This window comes from Poecilia reticulata, linkage group LG16, assembly GCF_000633615.1.
Source record: "Poecilia reticulata strain Guanapo linkage group LG16, Guppy_female_1.0+MT, whole genome shotgun sequence".
Lineage (NCBI taxonomy): Eukaryota > Metazoa > Chordata > Actinopteri > Cyprinodontiformes > Poeciliidae > Poecilia > Poecilia reticulata.
In genome coordinates, this window is record NC_024346.1 from 12,636,410 (window position 1) to 12,653,687 (window position 17,278).

General features: G+C 38.7%; 2 protein-coding genes across 10 annotated transcripts in view; one reads left to right on the forward strand and one right to left on the reverse strand.

Moving 5' to 3' along the window:
• Positions 1 to 160: 160 nt before the first annotated feature.
• cdca3 (cell division cycle associated 3) lies at positions 161 to 4,741 on the forward strand. 6 transcript variants are annotated; one of them, XR_535732.1, is made up of 7 exons: positions 161 to 262; positions 891 to 1,041; positions 2,425 to 2,545; positions 2,629 to 3,438; positions 3,519 to 3,586; positions 3,954 to 4,037; positions 4,389 to 4,479. XR_535732.1 is itself a non-coding variant. In XM_008431394.1 (7 exons), the coding sequence occupies exons 3-7, from the start codon at positions 910 to 912 to the stop codon at positions 4,479 to 4,481; spliced, it is 1,224 nt and encodes a 407-aa protein (XP_008429616.1). In that variant the 5' UTR covers positions 192 to 262; positions 584 to 719; positions 891 to 909; the 3' UTR covers positions 4,482 to 4,741. The 6 variants fall into 6 exon arrangements, 4 of the variants coding, with proteins under 4 accessions (XP_008429614.1, XP_008429618.1, XP_008429616.1 ...); XR_535733.1 differs by having other exon boundaries at positions 3,957 to 4,037; XM_008431394.1 differs by lacking the exon at positions 3,954 to 4,037 and adding an exon at positions 584 to 719 and having other exon boundaries at positions 192 to 262; positions 4,389 to 4,741.
• A 2,980-nt stretch (positions 4,742 to 7,721) lies between these two features.
• Positions 7,722 to 17,278, reverse strand: part of gnb3a (guanine nucleotide binding protein (G protein), beta polypeptide 3a) — a 13,979-nt gene continuing 4,422 nt past the window's right edge. The window contains exons 2-10 of one of the 4 annotated variants that reach the window (XM_008431389.1): positions 17,047 to 17,195; positions 14,914 to 15,018; positions 13,849 to 13,994; positions 13,243 to 13,306; positions 11,713 to 11,875; positions 10,732 to 10,798; positions 10,455 to 10,656; positions 10,161 to 10,377; positions 7,722 to 8,765 (exon numbers count right to left, since the gene is read on the reverse strand). In XM_008431389.1, the coding sequence (XP_008429611.1) occupies positions 8,659 to 8,765; positions 10,161 to 10,377; positions 10,455 to 10,656; positions 10,732 to 10,798; positions 11,713 to 11,875; positions 13,243 to 13,306; positions 13,849 to 13,994; positions 14,914 to 14,970 (1,023 nt within the window). In that variant the 5' untranslated portion in view covers positions 14,971 to 15,018; positions 17,047 to 17,195 and the 3' untranslated portion in view covers positions 7,722 to 8,658. Of the gene's footprint in view, positions 8,766 to 10,160; positions 10,378 to 10,454; positions 10,657 to 10,731; positions 10,799 to 11,712; positions 11,876 to 13,242; positions 13,307 to 13,848; positions 13,995 to 14,913; positions 15,019 to 15,105; positions 15,409 to 15,706; positions 15,773 to 17,046; positions 17,244 to 17,278 lie in introns of those variants that run through there. The other 3 variants (XM_017309624.1, XM_008431391.2, XM_008431390.2) reach the window with 3 other exon arrangements.

The window sequence follows — 17,278 nt, forward strand, 5'->3', positions numbered from 1 at the left end:
GCGCAGGCTGTTTAGCTCAACGTTCAAAAACGTCGTTACGCATAGACCACGCCCATTTCAAACATGGCTTGCTTTAAGCCAATCGGACGTGAGGCGGCAAAGCGGAAGCGTGCACTTATTGGTTCGTTTAAAAGAATGAGGCACGCAACCCCGCCATTTAAATCTTTTAAAAACTCGTGTTTTCCTGCTTATCGGAAGGTGAAGTTGGAAGTGAAAGGATCTGAAGTTGTGTGGCGCAGCGATTGGCTTTGTCTCGTCCAAGGTAAAGAAACACTTTGTAAACTTAAACTTTATGCATTTTTCTTGGCTTTATTATTAAAACTGATGACTCTTTAGATAATTGGCGTCTCATTGACTGAACTGCATCGTTTTTGCCTTACTTTCTAATCTTAAACACTTAATTGCTTAAATGTATCAGCCTTTTTGTGTGTTTTTAATATCTATTACTATTACACACGGGTTTTATGCAGGCTTGAACAGTTTGTAATCTCTCTTTGTGTATTTTGGGAAATGAACCCTGTCAATTTACTACATAATTATTTCACTTAACATTGTTTTTTTTTTTTTGTTTTTTTTTTTACAGATTTGCTGCTGCTTGCATTAGTCCTTAGTCCTGTCTTTTGCCCAATCAATAATTGCAAGTACGCTGCAGATATTTGCACTTAAATGTTAATTTTAGAACAGTGGCTGTATAGAATCCCCTGTAAACAAAAGAAAAGGTAAATTAGCTTTTAAACTGTTTTTTTTTTTTTAATTGTTATATTATTATATAGAAACGTGTTGACTTAAGGTCACTTTGCAGGGTTCATGTCGGTGCTTTCTTAATCAGTCGCATATTTTTTTGTGTTCTTTTTAACGTTAAGTTTGCTTTTTGTCCACCTGTGATTCAGGTAACCTTTAATAGGCATTATGGGAACAAGTGAGAGCAAGATGGCTGTGTCTGCAGACGCAAAACCACAACCAGCCATCAAGAAGACACATGTGAGCCATCTGATAGATCCACGCTCTCCCTCTGCTGGGATTGATCGAACACCCATTCAAGTTGGTTCAAATGCGCACTTGAATACATTCTATTGAGACAGACCAACACAAAGCAGTGCATGCATTTTTCAGCTCCTGTAATCCCAGTTTAAATACAGCTTCTCTTTGAAGGCCTCTGAGGTTTGTTAGTGAACCATCTTTATATTGCAACCTTAAAGCATTGTTCAGTCTGAGAAGATGGTGTGTTACATCTGCAAATCTACCAAGACATGGTTAAGCTAAATAACATAACTGGGCATGCAGAACTTTTAATCAGAGAAGCAAACCAATGTCTTATGGTAACGCTACAAGGATCCATTGCTCAGGTTCAAGAGTCGGTGATATCTTCTGGTTGTGCACTCCATGAATCTGCCCTTCATAGAAGAGTGGAAAAAAGAAAACTATAAGGTGTCATGTTTGCTAAAAGACTACAAAATGCTTGAGACTGGGGGCTTTCAACAGGACAAAACCAATGAAATGGTTTAGCTCACACTAACACTCCAGTCCCGAGTCTGTTGTTGTGCAACTTGTAGTTGTGCATGTTCCCCAACACACTTGAGTTGAATTGGCTCATTAGCATTTCTCTGTGAAAGGTAATCTGGTCTCCTGATTCAGGTGAAGTGGCTGCATGATATTAGAAAATTTTGTAACGGCTATATTGGTAGAAATATTTGCCTCTTTTCTCTTCCTCTCATCTCTTGTTCTCACTCTGTGCCCTTCAGCATTTTAGGCATTTGCTGCTGTGAGACTCTGTCCACCTGGCTAAATATTACATTGGCATAAAAAAATAAGGGATCATAACCCTCGGAATAGATTGGCCAACAATAACTGCTCTACAAACAGTCCTTTGTGATGTGAATATTGCACACACTGTGATGTTGCAATTATAATATTGCGCAGCCTTACCAGGGAGGAATATTAAAGGAATGGAGTTTATATTAGAGGTGGATGATATGGACTTAAAGTTTTATCATAATATTTTGTGGTACAATAAGTAACAATGAGAACTATTGGTCACTTTTTTTTTTTTTTTTTTTTAGGAAGCGGCACTTATAACGCCACAGACACAAATACTACTCTTGAAAACATTCCCATTTGTAATTGCTTCACTAAACTGCAAACAGTAACTGTATCAAATGTATTTTTGTATTTCTTTGAACAAACGGTGGACAAACTGGTAAAACTATCAATCCTGAGGTGGTTTTTTTTTTTTTTTATATTAACTGAAATTTATTGTGACAACAAATCAAAGTTAAGACTTTTATGATAAATGATACAATAAATGCCTCCACTCGTAGTTTATTATACATTAGAACTTCTGGTTGTAAAGTAACTAAATGTGGACAAGGTCAAGAGGTGTGAATACTTCTGGTAAGCGCTGGCTAAGTTTACTTCGCCTCTTAGGTTTGTGGAAAGGAGTCGACCTCTGCTGCAGCTGTGAAAAGTGAGTGTCCCCTGGCTGTAAACGATCCCCGCTCGCCTACCTTTGGTATCACCCGCACCCCTGTGAGGGAAATCATGAGAGGTAAATATTTTGTAAGTAACTTCCTGCTGGGTTTTACTGGGCCTCAGCGGTCTGACTTGAACTTCTGCTTTTTCTTCCCCCAGCGACCGTCGGATCCTTCACCCGCCGCCTGGGCATGCTCTTCCACAACGAGGCTGAAGGCAAAGTCCCTGAAGGTCCTCAGAAACGCCACAGTGATCCAGTTGATGAGGTCCATGAGGACGAGGAGCTGGCCTCCACAGAGCCGCTCCTCAGTCCACGCAGAGCAACTGACTTTGGCTCTGTAGCTGAACATGCAAACTTCTTGGCTGCCCCCGATCAAGCTTCTCAGGTGTTCGTTGGCAACTCGAGTCCCTTTGAGCTTCTCTGGGATCCTCAGGTGGCGATGGAGATCGAAACGGAAGCGAATATTAGCCTGGAGGAGGCAGAAGAAGCGAGGGAGACCCCGTTGCACAAGAGGCTGAGCATGAGCCTGATGACATGTCATGAGGGGGCAACTTCTTCTCAGGTGTTTGAGATTCACCATGAAAGTCGTGCTTTCTCAGAACCTAATGTGGAAAAGGACCAAGTTGTGGACGGCGTGGATCATGCGTACGCCCGTCCCTCTGTCACAGTCCAGCCAAAGCAAACAGAGGAAACCAAATCTTCTCTGCCTCCCTCAGAGCAACCAGATACCCCCAGTCCAGAGCAGGTGTCTATGTGCACAGGTATCCGCTGCCCCACCTTTGACATGAAGAGCCCCAGTCAGCTGGAGTTCAAGCCGCAGTGGTTGGGGAAAGGTTTTGGTGCCACTGGGCTGAGATCCAGAGGAGTTCAGGGGAACAAAGGAAGCTCCTCTCCTCTTGCTGTCCGTGTGGCAGTAAAGAGCATCGGCAACGAAAACAAGGGGCAGTCTGGAAAGCTGAAGCAAAAAGGTGTGTAAAGAGGAAGGATTAGTGTGAAGACTTTTGTCTCTTTTTATAGATTTGTAAGTTTTTGGGCGTTTCTCCTCCAGGTACTGAGGGCCGCTCTCCCCTTCAGATCCTTAAGGAGACCAACTCTCCCCGTGACCAACGTTCTCAGGTACAAACGGGCATTTATTACACCAATGCCATCGTCTCTTAAAGGGGACCCATTATTATGCTTCCTTGAACATATGGATATATGTTCACTACTTTTTTTTTTTTTTTTTCCCCCACAAATTATATTTGGATGATATTTCAGTCTGGTCAGTTCTTCCTATTCTGAGCTCCTTTTAGAACGAGCTTTTTATGGCCTCCTGTCACTTTAAATCCAAATGAGCTGCTGCTGGCCACGCCCCCCAACTCAACATTTACATGCACAAGTCAAAATGGCTGCAAACAATGTGCAGTTATATATCTGTTTTTTAACATTATACAAACATCTTTTCTGAATGGTAAGTCAACAACAAAACACTTGTCTTTTCCAGCAGCCATTGTACAGCGGTAAAACCAGGTGACCTAACACGCTGGAACTCAACTTGGGTTGCTAGGTAACGGGTCGGGGTTGCTAGGTGAGGGGCAGTGCCTGCTGATTTGTCACAATACATTTTGAAGGTTTTTTTTTTAAACTGCTTTTTCCAAACACCAAAAAATCTTAACTTACTGCATTTACTGCCACAAAAATGTCTGGGTGTTTTTAGTTTTGTTTGGAAGCACTTGGGTTTATATATATATATATATATATATATATATTATTTTTTTTTTTTTTAGAAGCAGTAGAGACTCAAATGGAAGTACAAAAATGTGAATTTTATTTAATGTGAGCCCTCTAAGCCCATGTTGACTTATTGCAGAAGGATTTCTGATTGTGTAATTCAATAAAACAAATCATTGCAGTGACTTTCTCTGTTTTCACTGTGCAGATGAAGCTGAAGGTGTCCAATCAGTCTAAGCAGAGACTTGGACAGATGGACCGCAGGGTGCTGGCAGTGTCTCTGGACAAGGAGAACCACTGAAGGGAGATACTCAGAATATGTCCTTCCTAAAATTTTAAAAATGTGCTTTTATGTGTATATCTTCTGTTAGCTTATATTTGAAGTATGTAAATATTGTGTCTGCTACATGCTGCAGTTTTCTACTTTACTTGGTCCCTTTTCCTTAATTTTGCTTGTCCTTTTATATGTGAGATTTTGTTCACTTCTTTTGTTGGACCTTTTTAAAGCATTTGTGTAATTTAAATTTGTCAACAGAATAAAAGTTAAACACTAAAAGATCAGCTCATGTCTAGCTGCCTTTTCATTTTCTGGCACTTTTAGGAAAGTGCATCTTTACCTTTGTCTACTCTTACTGCCACACATGCAGAAGATTTGTAAAAATCATAAAAACTAATTGTAGCACAAATTCACACCTGCTGTTAATTGTGAAACTTTTTGTTGTTTAGACAGTGGGAGGCCATTTAGTTCTCTAATATGTTTCAAAATGCTGAATCATACAGAACTGGCCAGTTCCTATTTTGATTTTCATCTCGCATCAGTTTTCTTTTGAATTGTAAAGCATTAAGTCTGCATACAGATCTATACAATATCAATTTCCTGTTGAAAGATGCAGTGCTGACCTGTTTTCACTTTAGGGTCCACTAGAATGTGTGTTTTTTTTTTTAATTGGGTATTTTTAAAAGGTTAATGCCACAAACTCCAGTGTTCCCAGAGTCTAAGCCAGTGTTTCTCAACCTTTTTTGGGCCAGCGCCCCTCTAGCCTTTATCCAGGTCTCTCACTGCCCCCCACCAAAGAATTTGCAGACTACTTTGCACTGACCATTATTTTATCATTAATATTACTATCACTATTGTAGATGTTTTGATTTTTATGCTTGTTTCTGTATTTATCAAAAATTATTTCCCAGAGAACAAAGTCATGGGAATAGAAATTTTCACAGGTGTCTACGAAAAATGCAATGAACATTCAAGTTAAAATCGGTATACCTTGCAGCAGCCAATCAGTGGAAAAAAATATTTTGTGCCATTTTCTAGTTAAATCTTGCACAAAATGACCAGATTAAAGATGTACTGCAATGCCAGTTTAAACTTTGAGCTATTTGCAAAACGACTGAGCTCTGCAACATTAAAACATGGATAGAACTGTAACTACATTAATAATAGCTCTTCTTCTCTTCAGTGTTTCTGTCGGTTTCTGGTGGTGCAGCTCTGTGCTGCCTTCAGGAGAATGGSACATCAGAGYATCATCCATAAAACTTCACCCACATGGCATTTATTGTGCAAACCAGAGTTTTCAGTGGAAAAACAAAAGTTCCAGGTCCTTTTAATGCCATACAAATATGGGACGGAAACGTGGATTATATCTTTATATAGACCTGACTATTCATTTATATATTAATAGTTTTACTGGACAGAAATCACGAAGAACAAATCTGGTTCTTAATCAAATCCTAATGAGTGAAATTGAAAGTGTCATGGAGTCATCAGCCTCATGACATTAACACGGACATGAAAAATAATATTGAAATAAATATATCAAATCTAATTAAAAACAAATAAGTGATGTTATTTACTGTTATGGTCTGTAAAATATATTTATTCTCAGTACTAGATGTGGTCTCAAACCCATGGCACTTCAATATTATTTTACCTTTTATGTGGAAATAGTGTGTTTATTCTCTCTGTATTAATTATTGCTCGAAAGGTCTTGCCATACCAGTTTATTCCTCTGTATTTACTTTAGTTTCTTAGYTTATTCTTGCATTTTGTTCTTCATTCATTTCCATTTAGTTTCATTTGATTAGTATTATCCTCTCTTGGTTTATTGCTATGTCCACTTTAGTTTCTTTCCAGTTGCTAGATGTATTTTATCATTTATTGACGCTCACCATCAGTAATCTCATCACCTGCTGCGCCGCCTAATCATCATGTGTTTCACATCATGTGTTGATTTTTTTTTTTCACTGTTCAGCGTCGGATTCTCTGTTTTTATGCCATAATTCACATCTAGTTCGTCGCTCCGTTTTATGTCCCGCTTCTCCTGTTTCAGAGTTTTGCGCAATGTGAACGTCTTTTTTTTTAACTCCCTAAGGTGCAGGGCGGTCGGGAAGCGTATCGATGGGGAAAAGGCAGACTGACATAAACCTTTTAAAACAACGGAAACAATTTCTGCATTCTGATTATTGAAATTTAAAAGTGTTGTGTTGTTCTATCACCCCCGTTTCATACCGGACCACTTACAGCACCGGTGTTAACGCTATAAAATGAACGCTTTCTATCGTGGTATCACCCATGGAGGGATTTCWTGATTTCTTTATTTAAATTGGTTCATTTTTCAGAGGGATACACAGTGAGGGTATCGTGAGTTTAGCTACCAGTAGCAGGAGAACGTAGCTGCACCAAGAAGCTAACAGAAGCTAACAAACACTGAATAGAAGAGCTGCCATCGATACCGTTGCAGCCAAGCATGATTTAATGTTACACAATACAGTTTTACCAAGTTGCTCAAAGTCTAAACTGGCATTGTTGTGCATTTATGGTGTAAAGTTTACCTTCGACCAAACGCCCCTCGAAGGCATCCCAGCGTCCCCCTTTTTGTAAAAATGTCTGCCAGCGCCCCCTGGGGGGAGGTACCACCCACGTTGAGAACCGCTAGTCTAAGCGAATAAACTCATCTGTGCCGCCACAAAATCCTCCATAGTGGACATGAAGTGCTTCATGTACTCATCCTTGGTTTTACATTGGACCCACCTTGAGTGTTTGCCTTTATGTATGATTACATTTTCACAGATTAAACAGTACTTTTCCAACCTGCTGGAGTTCCATTGGGTTGCTAGGTGATGGGCAGAACTCGGCTGGGGTTGCTAGGTAACAGGCTGGGGTTGCACTTAAGTATCCTTTTTAGTTAGTTTTTCATTCTTCAGTATATTTTTTTCAGATGACTACACTCTAATACAGATATATAAAAGAGGTACTCTTAAGTATATGTATATTTTTTTGTGCTGACTATCCACTTTTGCTGTCAGGATAGTTGGTTTCCCTCAATTGCCCTTAGGTGTGAGTGTGTTTCTGTGTTGCCTTGATGGACTAGCAATGTGTGCTCTGCCTCCTGACCAATGACTGCTGGAGATGAGCACTAGTGCAACCCTCCAAGGACAAGCAGGTACAGACAATAAATAGATAAAACTGATCTTGTATTCTCACTTACACTTCAGATGATCAAAGTAGTAAACATTATGAGAGTCAGAAATTAAGACTATGTACAATTGTTTAGCAGAATCCCAAATTTATTAATTTACATTGCAGTGTAGATCAAGTTTTGAAAAAAAATGTAGTTGAAATTTTACTTTGACGTTCATCTAAATGTATAGTCAGTATTCAGAGCCTACCTGCTATAAAGATAAATGTATATGCAGATATATAAATATTCAGTTACTGCTTTGATATAGTTTTGACTTGAGAAAAGGGTTACCAAGTAACCATTTTACTAATCCATCTGTCATTTTGAGTTTTTACCTATTTACTGAGGGGATAAAGCCAAAAACGATCCCAAATCCTGCTAAATATTGTCCATCAGTCACATACAAAACAAACACAAATGCAGACATTTGCAAACTATTGACTCAAGTTTAAATAAAATTAGAAAATAAAAAGAAAGTTTAAGTACTTGGGGAACCTACCGAAGCTAAAACAAATGATTGTAAATCATGTTATTAGGTGTAACCTATGTTCTGATATAAAACAGCATATAAAGTGGAGCTTCTGTGACTCTACACAGGCTGTAACTTGACATGTTTTTAGTTCTGACTCATCCAGTGTGCTACCATTTCCAGATTACCAAACTGTTCGCATTTGGTAATCTTAATGTTGCTCCAAAAATTATGCATCCGCCATCTGTTTCATCTGAATTACAGATTAACTAATGAGAAATTTGACTAAGACGCCCACTCTTTTGTTCTACCCTAATTTCCGCCAGAACATGAGAAGAAAGGTGAGAGCGCAGTGTGACTGGGAGAAGAGGAAACCCTCGCATTACACTCCTCTTCTCCAACATTAGAAATGACTTGGCACAGATAAAATACCCTCTTCTCACTGTACGTGTCTCCTCCTGCCTCCATTGATCTCTCCTTGTTTTAAATCTTCACGTTTCCAAGAATAAATGAACCACTTTCTTTCTGCTTGTAGCAGAGGGACAGCCTCAGTTCCATATCTTGAGGAAACTGTCCCAGGATCCCGTGCAGCAGGCCATGCCGTCTGCAGACACGCCAATGCAGCTCACTCTGTTGTCGTGACCGGCCAGCACGCCTGAAGAACAGCAGAAATCAAAGAAGGTGACTATTTCAGAAGTAAAACCACTATATAGGATACATAAATAACAATATAAATATAAGTCTTATTTACGCATTTGAAACCAGATATTTACATGCACTGCATAAAATAACACTATCCAACATTAGATCAGACAACCTTTTCCTGTTTTATGTCATTCAAATGACTAAACTTATTTAACTTATTTCTTTTTGCTTATATTCACTAAAATCTGGTCAGTTTTCCAATAGTTTTAAGTAGTCCAATGGTCTGTAAACTCCTGATAGGTCAATCAAACCGTAATAGGAAACTGTTTTGGATTAGGGCTAGGCAATAAATCAATAACTATATATATTGTGTTAGAATTGTGATCAATATCAATAAATATTTAGATAATCCAGAACTGCACAGCATTCTGGGAGATGTAGGCAGAGGAAAGACTTTAGCTTGTAAACCTCTCAAGACTAGCAAAGTAAAGTGAGTGGAATCAACTCACTAACTCGCTCTTTGGTTACCTAGCAACTCACTCACTCGATTGTTACCTAGCAACAACCTGTTGAGTAACTTGCGCAGCAGCAGTTATAGGTTACACCATTGTGCCTCACAACTGCTTGAAAATAAACAACGGCGTGGAGACAAAAACTGGATAAAACAGGAAAGGTCACAGCACAAGTTTGGCAGTATTTCAGATATTTAAAACAAAAAACTAATCAATACTATTGATATAGACTGATATGAAACTCTGATATGGTGAGAAGTCTTTCAGCCAAATCGCCCAGCCCCATTTAGAATCTATTTTGTCAAACACACACAATGGGATTCTTTAGCCATCATAATATCTGTGAAGGATACGATTCTGTGTCCCAGAGACGAACATGTTTAGACTGAAATTTATTCTCAACTCCACAACAAAAGACTGAGATAGTTTACTTATCCAATAACACTTAGCAAAGAAGAGAACAACATAAAAACCAGGTTACAGTTTGAAAATGCACTTGGGTGTCTATGGTGGTATGTCCAATTGTTTGTTAAGGCAAAGTTGGAAGTTTTGGCCATAATGCCCACCATTTTTATTTCTTTATTTTTAGTAAAAAGGACATTCACAATAACATCATGTGGTGGGGATATTTTGCTGCTGGAGGGACTGGTGCACTTCACAAAACAGATGGCATGATGAGTAAAGAACATTATGTGGAAATACTGAAGCAACAGCGTCAAACATCAGGCAGAAAGTTAAAGACCAATTGGACAAGGAGCCAAATAATACAAGCAAATTCAATTCCAAGGACAACAAAGTGCTGGGTTGGCTCCCCTCACTGTCCTCTGCAGGGCGCACGTTTCTTCCCTTGTCCGGTGTAATCTATAATTGATCAGGTTTCCAGGTGTACGTACCCACTCTCTCAGCCTTCAGCATGTCCCAGATGTTCACATTGAAGTCGTCGTAGCCAGCCAGGATCAGCCGGCCGGACAGGGACGGGGCCAGGGAGGTGACGCCGCACATGATGCCGGAGTCCTGGTAGGTGATGAGCTCCTGGTCAGCCCGCAGGTCAAACAGTTTACAGGTGGCATCGTCTGATCCTGTTATCACTGCGTTACCATTGGGAAAAAACTGGAAAGAATGACAAATTATTACAAATGGAGGGTTTTAGAGGTAAAACATCTTGAAAACGTCTTCCTCACGCGTACCCCAATGGCATTGACATCACTCTCATGGCCTCCGAAGGTCTGTCTGCAGGTGCCCTCCCTGATGTCCCACAGCTTCGCTGTAAAGTCACACGCTCCTGAGATGAAAAACTTAAAGTCTGGCGCTACGCCCAGGGACATGCAGTCTCCTTGGTGTCCAGCATAAACCGTCTTCTGGGTCCCTGTCTCAATGTCCCAGAGTATGCTGAAATGAAACGAGCCTTTATTTTGTGCCCTAAACACTAAGATGGCGGTCCATTCAGCTGTGATCTGTTCTTACCAGGTGCAGTCGCCTGAGCTGGTGATGATCTCAGTGTCGCTGATGAAGCGGCAGCAGGAAAGATAACCTGGGAAAACAGAGGAGTTTAAAAACTAGAGATGAAACGATCCACTTTTTTATTTTCCAATACCAATTCAAATATCTGGGGTTTAGTACCAGCCGATGCCGCTCCGATACAGAAAAGCAGAGCTGAACTGACTTAAAACTTTTCTTTGTTTAAAACACAGTCTGAATAATACATTTCTTTGATAACTCTGCACAATACAACACACTCAAATACACCTAGTAGCTTCACTCGCTTGATCAAACATGTAAACACAACTTTAGCAATTATAAGTCAGTGTAAAACAATGTATAATGAAACTGAGAAAAACAACAGGATGACTGTCTTGTTCAAACATGCAAAACACAAACAGCAACAAACCTTTCAAAATGTGCAATTAGGGATTTTAAATATAGTTTAAATAAATTATAAAGTACGAAGGCGCTCAGAGAACAGAGTATAGAACTAGACTGAATAGATGTGCCCTTATGTATTGGTCACAGTAACCGCCTTTTCATTACAAATGTGCAAAAATCTTTGTCTATATTCTGCTAATGTAAAAATTGAAAAACAAATTTGCAGTTGCGGTGTTTCCATTAAATAAGAAACGCAATTAAAATCACGTGTAAAAAAGTTTGTTCACGCGATAAGTCATTAAAAAATCATGCTGCGCCATCATCGTCGATCTACTTCCTGTCATCTTCTTCTTCGCAGTTTGCGCCACTGGAAACATCCGGTTGTTGATCATGTGACTCGTAATACAAAAAAAATATTCCCATTGCAGTTTTCAGAAATACCTCTCTGTCTTATACAGCCAAAAAAACTACCTCATCCGACCGCAAAAGCTTCTCTAGCGAAAATTTTTTATTTATTTATTTATTTCTAAATTGGCTATTTTATTTTCGTCATTTGAGTTTGCTCAATTACACACGTCCTACCTGTGTGTGCGGCCAGCTCTCGCATCACCTTGACGTTCCCATCCTTCCCCTTCAGGTTGTAGATGGAGCACATGTTGTCCAGACCGCCGCAGGCCACCAGGTTTCCTGAAGGCGCGTAGGCACACGTCATCACCCAGGACGACTTCAGCGGGATGGCGTTCACCTGGGGACACACACGCAGGACACGTCCAGCTGTCTTAAAACCTGAAAAACTGCTGTTTTACACATCTGAAAGCTAAGGTAAGGTTTTGAATTTAATTAGGATAAATTTGAACAACACTAAAGAGGTAAATAATAGATTTAAGACCTTTACATACACTTTATTCTAAAACTTCAATAGAGTTTAACAAGATTAAATATACTTTTAACAGATTTTTTAAGATAAAATTTTACTAATCCAAAAACTGTCTACTTTTTATTGTTCAACCAGAACTAGTTGAGATATAATGCTATTAATTCATTACCTATCAAAATAGTTTTATTTAGTTTTAGCAAGATGTGTCTTTTGAATAAAAAAATCTCTCCAAAACAGAAATATGTGAAGAGTGCCAAGTTGTAAAAAATAACTTATGAAATAATTATTTAAATTTACTATTAATTTATTAAACCTGGATATAAGGACACCAATAATTTATTAAATGTAGAATTATTTATACATGCCTCAATTAAAGGTATTGATTTTGTTTTATAAACTAGCTATAATTATTTAATGATTTAATAAATAATTTTATGTATCTTTGCTGAAGCACATCATGAATTAATTTAAACCGTCAACTTCACCAATCAAACTCAGTGGGCGGGGCTGAGGGAGACCCTGCGTCTGATTGGCTGCTTCAAAACAACCTTTTCAAAGAAATAATTAACTATATCCAATTTTTAAAATTAAATAATGCACATCATTAATTCTATATTTAATACATAGTTTTTGTATTTATTTTCAGTTTAAAATAAATAGTGGCTCATCTAAACAATTCATAAGTTAGCTATTGTTTTATTTGACACTCTTCACTCTCCGTAGATATGAGGTAAATATTCCTATTCAATAACGCATTTAGAATAAGACATAAAATATAATGGATAACATTAAAGGCCCAAAAAGAGGAGGTGTAAGTTTGGTTGAACTGATCTCTGACATGACCAGTTTATTTTATGATGACTTGACAGAAAACAAATGAGGTTGTGAAAAAGTTATCAGTGGTGATGACTCTGCAGAAAATGTATTCAACATAAAATTCTACCTATTGCTTTAATTTAGTTTTTACAAACACTAGATAACAATAACCAGGAGTTTTATTATGATAAAATGATGATGAGTGCAGAACAGGCATTCAAAAAAAAAAGACAAAATCATCAATAAATAAAAGGTTGTAACTCATTCAAATGTTTGTGCAGTGAATTTTGTGAAATGTTGTGTAAATAAAACTGCCTGGCTCTTTGCCCTGCGTTGTAACTTCTGGTATTCAGGCATCAGTGGAAAGACAAACCCAAGGCTTCCATCGTTACAGGTGACACTGTTTGTTTCTGACCCACCTTGTTGGTTGTGACGCTGTCCCACACGATGAGTTTTCCATCCTGTGAGGCGCTGACGCACAGCCTGCGGCACACAGGAATAAAAACACAAAAATCACACCAAACTCTGCAAAAACACAAAAACCATAACAAGTAGTCTAGTCTAGTTCCTAGTGCAAACATCGTAGTTCACTTGAAATAAGACAAATCTAAATTAGAAGTAATAATAGTATTGATGAAAAAAGTTCTAGTTCCACTGGCAGATTATTGTTATAAGTGAATTTATCTGCCAGTGGAACTGGAACTTTTTCATCAATATTAAGGAATTTACCTAAAACAAGCTCCTATATCTTGCTGAAAAGTTACTTTTAAGTTTGTTTTTCTTATTTCAAGTGAACTAAGAAATTTGAATTAGAAACTAGACAAAAAAAAAACTTTGGAAAGATTTTGTGGTTTGCTCTAAATCCTCCAAAAATAATTTGATGCTCTAAATGCTCCAAAAATAATTTGATGCTCCAAAAATAATTTGCCCAAGCTGTTTGAGTTATTATCCTTCTCGTTTCTAACAGAGATCGATTCTGTCGCAGGTAAACCAGGTGAACTCGTGTGCAGGTTGCATGTATTTACTTGGAGTCGGTGGACCAGTGCATGGCGTAGATCTTGGCCAGGTGACCCCGTAGCGTCTTCCTGGTCTTCATCTGGATGCGGCCCACCACGGTGATCCCCGCTGCCGCCTCCTGCAGCGTGGTGTCCTGCACCGCCTTACGGGCCGCCTGCGGAGCGCACACACCCAAAACACGCATTTCACAGAGAAAATGCACAAAATTCAAGTTTTTAAATGTGATTACGTCACCACAAGTCTTCATCAGCACAGGGGAAAATGTGGTCGCATGTTTTACAGGTAAAATAAATATATGTAACATTAAAATGTAAAAATTAACAAATTTTTCCCACGTTTTTGATTTTTTTAATCATAAATTATAATTTTTACATGTGAAATGCACATTTTCAAAGTTATTACATGATCTAACGTAACATGTTCTACATACATGTGAAATAGATGCACAAAATATTAGATTTGATGGTTGATCCCATCTGCTTCACATGTGACTTCCACACAGAAACGTTTGCACATGTGCAAAGTTTTACCATGCGTTTCATTTGTTTGAAACGACTGATGTGAAACATGAGCGGAAAAAGTTTAAATGTTCAATATTTGACCACGTGTGCTTCACATGTTACATAATTTTTCACATTAGAAAAACATTTTTTGAAAAAAATTAAAGACTTTACCCTCAGTTAAAGTCTTTAATTAATTTCAGCATGTGAAAACATGGAATAAAACAATTCAAATGTGGACATTTGCTTCAACATGTTGCTACCTAATATAATTTCTGGAAGTGACATGAATAAGTTATTTCACATGTTAATTTGATACACCTGAAAAATCCATCAAATTCTTTCTATTTTTTTAAATGACACATAAGGCTGTTGATATCCACATCAAAATGTTGTTTTAACAGTGAGTTTTGTTTTAACATGTGAAAAGTGTTTCCACATGTGTTTTTCTCCTATCGATTCACAGAATAAGATGGATTTATTTCGTAAGAATGATGGTTTACCCTCTGAATCACCATAAAATACAATAAACATAGATTTTTCCTGATTTTTGACAGGGAAGGAGCTACTTACAGTGATCTGATCTTTGAGGCTTTCTGCCTCCTTTCTCAGCTGCTCCATTTCACCCATGGTGATGATTACCAGCAAATGTCACCAGTGGAAACAGAAAAAGACGTCCTAAAATAAAAACCATGAAAAACACATAATAAAAGTCAGGCAATTAAAAATAAACCCTTAAACAAACCCTACCACCTGTGCCTTCACCTCATGTTGGAATCGAACCCGCGCCTACCTGAGCTCGCTAACCTGCCTTACACCCGACTCCAAGTAAGTGCTGCTTTGCAAGTCAAACAAACCCTCGTCTGCTTTGCAAACTTTCATAAATACGCAGGAACTCGCAGAGAAACCCGCGAGGCACACCTTCAGGAGAACGCCAGCGCACACACACACGCAGAAACCAGAGAAAGGTCAAACCAGGAGGCAAACATGACTTTAACGACTCCGTTTGTTCTTCCAGAAGATGCAACACATCCTCACCCTGAATGTACACAGAAAACCAGAATGTCCTGTCGCCGTGCCAGATGTGCATCGGCTCCTCCTGAAACAACGCGCGGTTTGTGCTGAGCTCTCACTTAGTGCTGATGGCTTTTGAATTCTGGTAATGTGGTGATTAAAAAGGGCAGAAAATCAATCGCCTAATGGCCGAACTCACACGGTGTGACAAATGCAATCAGCAGACAGGTGAAGAAGCAATCACAGTTTTAAAAATAGAGCATTTCACAGCAAAAAAAATGTGATAAGTTGACATAGCAAATTACTTTTCTTATGAATGAGTAATCAGGATATCTGTTCCTCTTTGTCTTACCTGAAAAACAATCGTATGTGTGCTATCCTATGTGTGCAGGCTGCAATCTCTCAGTGGCTCTTCTCACTATTTGAATGAGTGTCCTTGTCATAACACATGACCAAGAGGATTTGCCTTTAATTTGTTTAAAGTAAAAAAAGGAGGGGAAGAGAGTGAAGGTGGTATTAACTTTAAATGAAAGAGATCTGATTTATTTTTTAAAAAAACCCGTCTGAATTAAAACCTGGCAGCTTCTTTCAGCTGCTGATGATCCTGAAAGTGAAAACTGGGGAAGATTTTATAAGTATTTTTATTTTATTGTTATTTGTTGTTTCTGAACGTGAGTTTGCCTTTTTGCTGTCCCGTTCCTGGAACTCTGTCATTGTTCCCATGTGATTAAATGGCTGCTGGATGGAGAAGTGCATTAAGGCAGGGAGGGAGGGCGAGAGGTGAGACAGAAGAGCCAGTTTAGTTTTTTTTTTTTTTTTTTTTAAATCCAACAGGGCTGAGATTTTAAGGGAAGCCTTTTGAATCAAATCTGCTCTCATCCGATTATTGACTGCTCTTTACATCTGGATGAGAGACGGAGAAAGGGATGGGCAGAGGATAGCGGGATGAGACGGGCAGATGGAGGAGAGGGAGTCGGAGCTTTTTTGTTGCATTTCTGAAAATTACATCCATTGATCAAGTTTTAAATCAAGTTGAAAAACGACCTTTAGACCTTTAAAAATACGTGAGGTTCCACGTATTTTTCAGTATAAATCTGAATGTGTGCACACAACCAGTTTAATTCTGCTTTTTAAGGAATCCCACAGGAGAGGGGAGTTGCTTTTACTGAGATTATCCCTCCATATAATACCCCCATAATATTCGCCTCAAATCTCTTTGTTTTATCTGCCACAAAAGACTAGCAAATAAATATGTTGACTGAGTTTGCTGCAATATGAGGTTGTCATCAGCGTGAAGGGGAATATTTAAATAAAAACGGTTCATTCATCTCCATATGCTGGAGTTTTACATTTGAAAGCTTTTATACTTAAAAGTTAAAGAAGCTACATAATTTATAAAAGATCTGATAAATGTGATTTTATTTGAATTTATTTTGACATTTACACAAAATAAGTATTGATCTGCAGAAAAACAAGATTAACAAACAAAATAAAATAAAAAAGGAGGTAATCAAACCAGCATAATCAAATGGTGTCACAACAAAAACAATGAAACAATTTGACATGTGTGGTTTAGGGTTTATGTACGTTTTCCTTCACTAAATGTGATTTTATCCTTTCGGTGAACTTTTTTCTGAGCCTGGTCACTGAAACCTGAAAGTCTGAAGTGAAGCAGATGAGCGTCCAACTCACCAATCGACTGTCTGGATCCTCAGCAGCTCTTCCTCCAGCGATCAGATCGCTTCAGGTTGTTGTCATAAGTTCAGCACGCTTCCTCCTCCGCTCAGTCACTCGGTGTCGTCGCACACGCAGCGCGATGCTTCTCGCTCGGACCGCCGCTCCTATGAGGAACAGATGAGGATTGCAGGGATGAAGGCAGATCAGCGATGAGGGGATAAAACCCGATGGACAGAGAAGAGGGGCA

Excerpts from the sequence above, each read along its gene's own strand:
- cdca3 (XM_008431392.1), top strand. The coding sequence starts at position 910 with ATGGGAACAAGTGAGAGCAAGATGGCTGTGTCTGCAGACGCAAAACCA. Across the intron at positions 3,439-3,518 it reads TGGAAAGCTGAAGCAAAAAG|GTACTGAGGGCCGCTCTCCC; the intron begins GTGTGTAAAGAG and ends TTTCTCCTCCAG. Across the intron at positions 3,587-4,388 it reads CCCGTGACCAACGTTCTCAG|ATGAAGCTGAAGGTGTCCAA; the intron begins GTACAAACGGGC and ends TTCACTGTGCAG.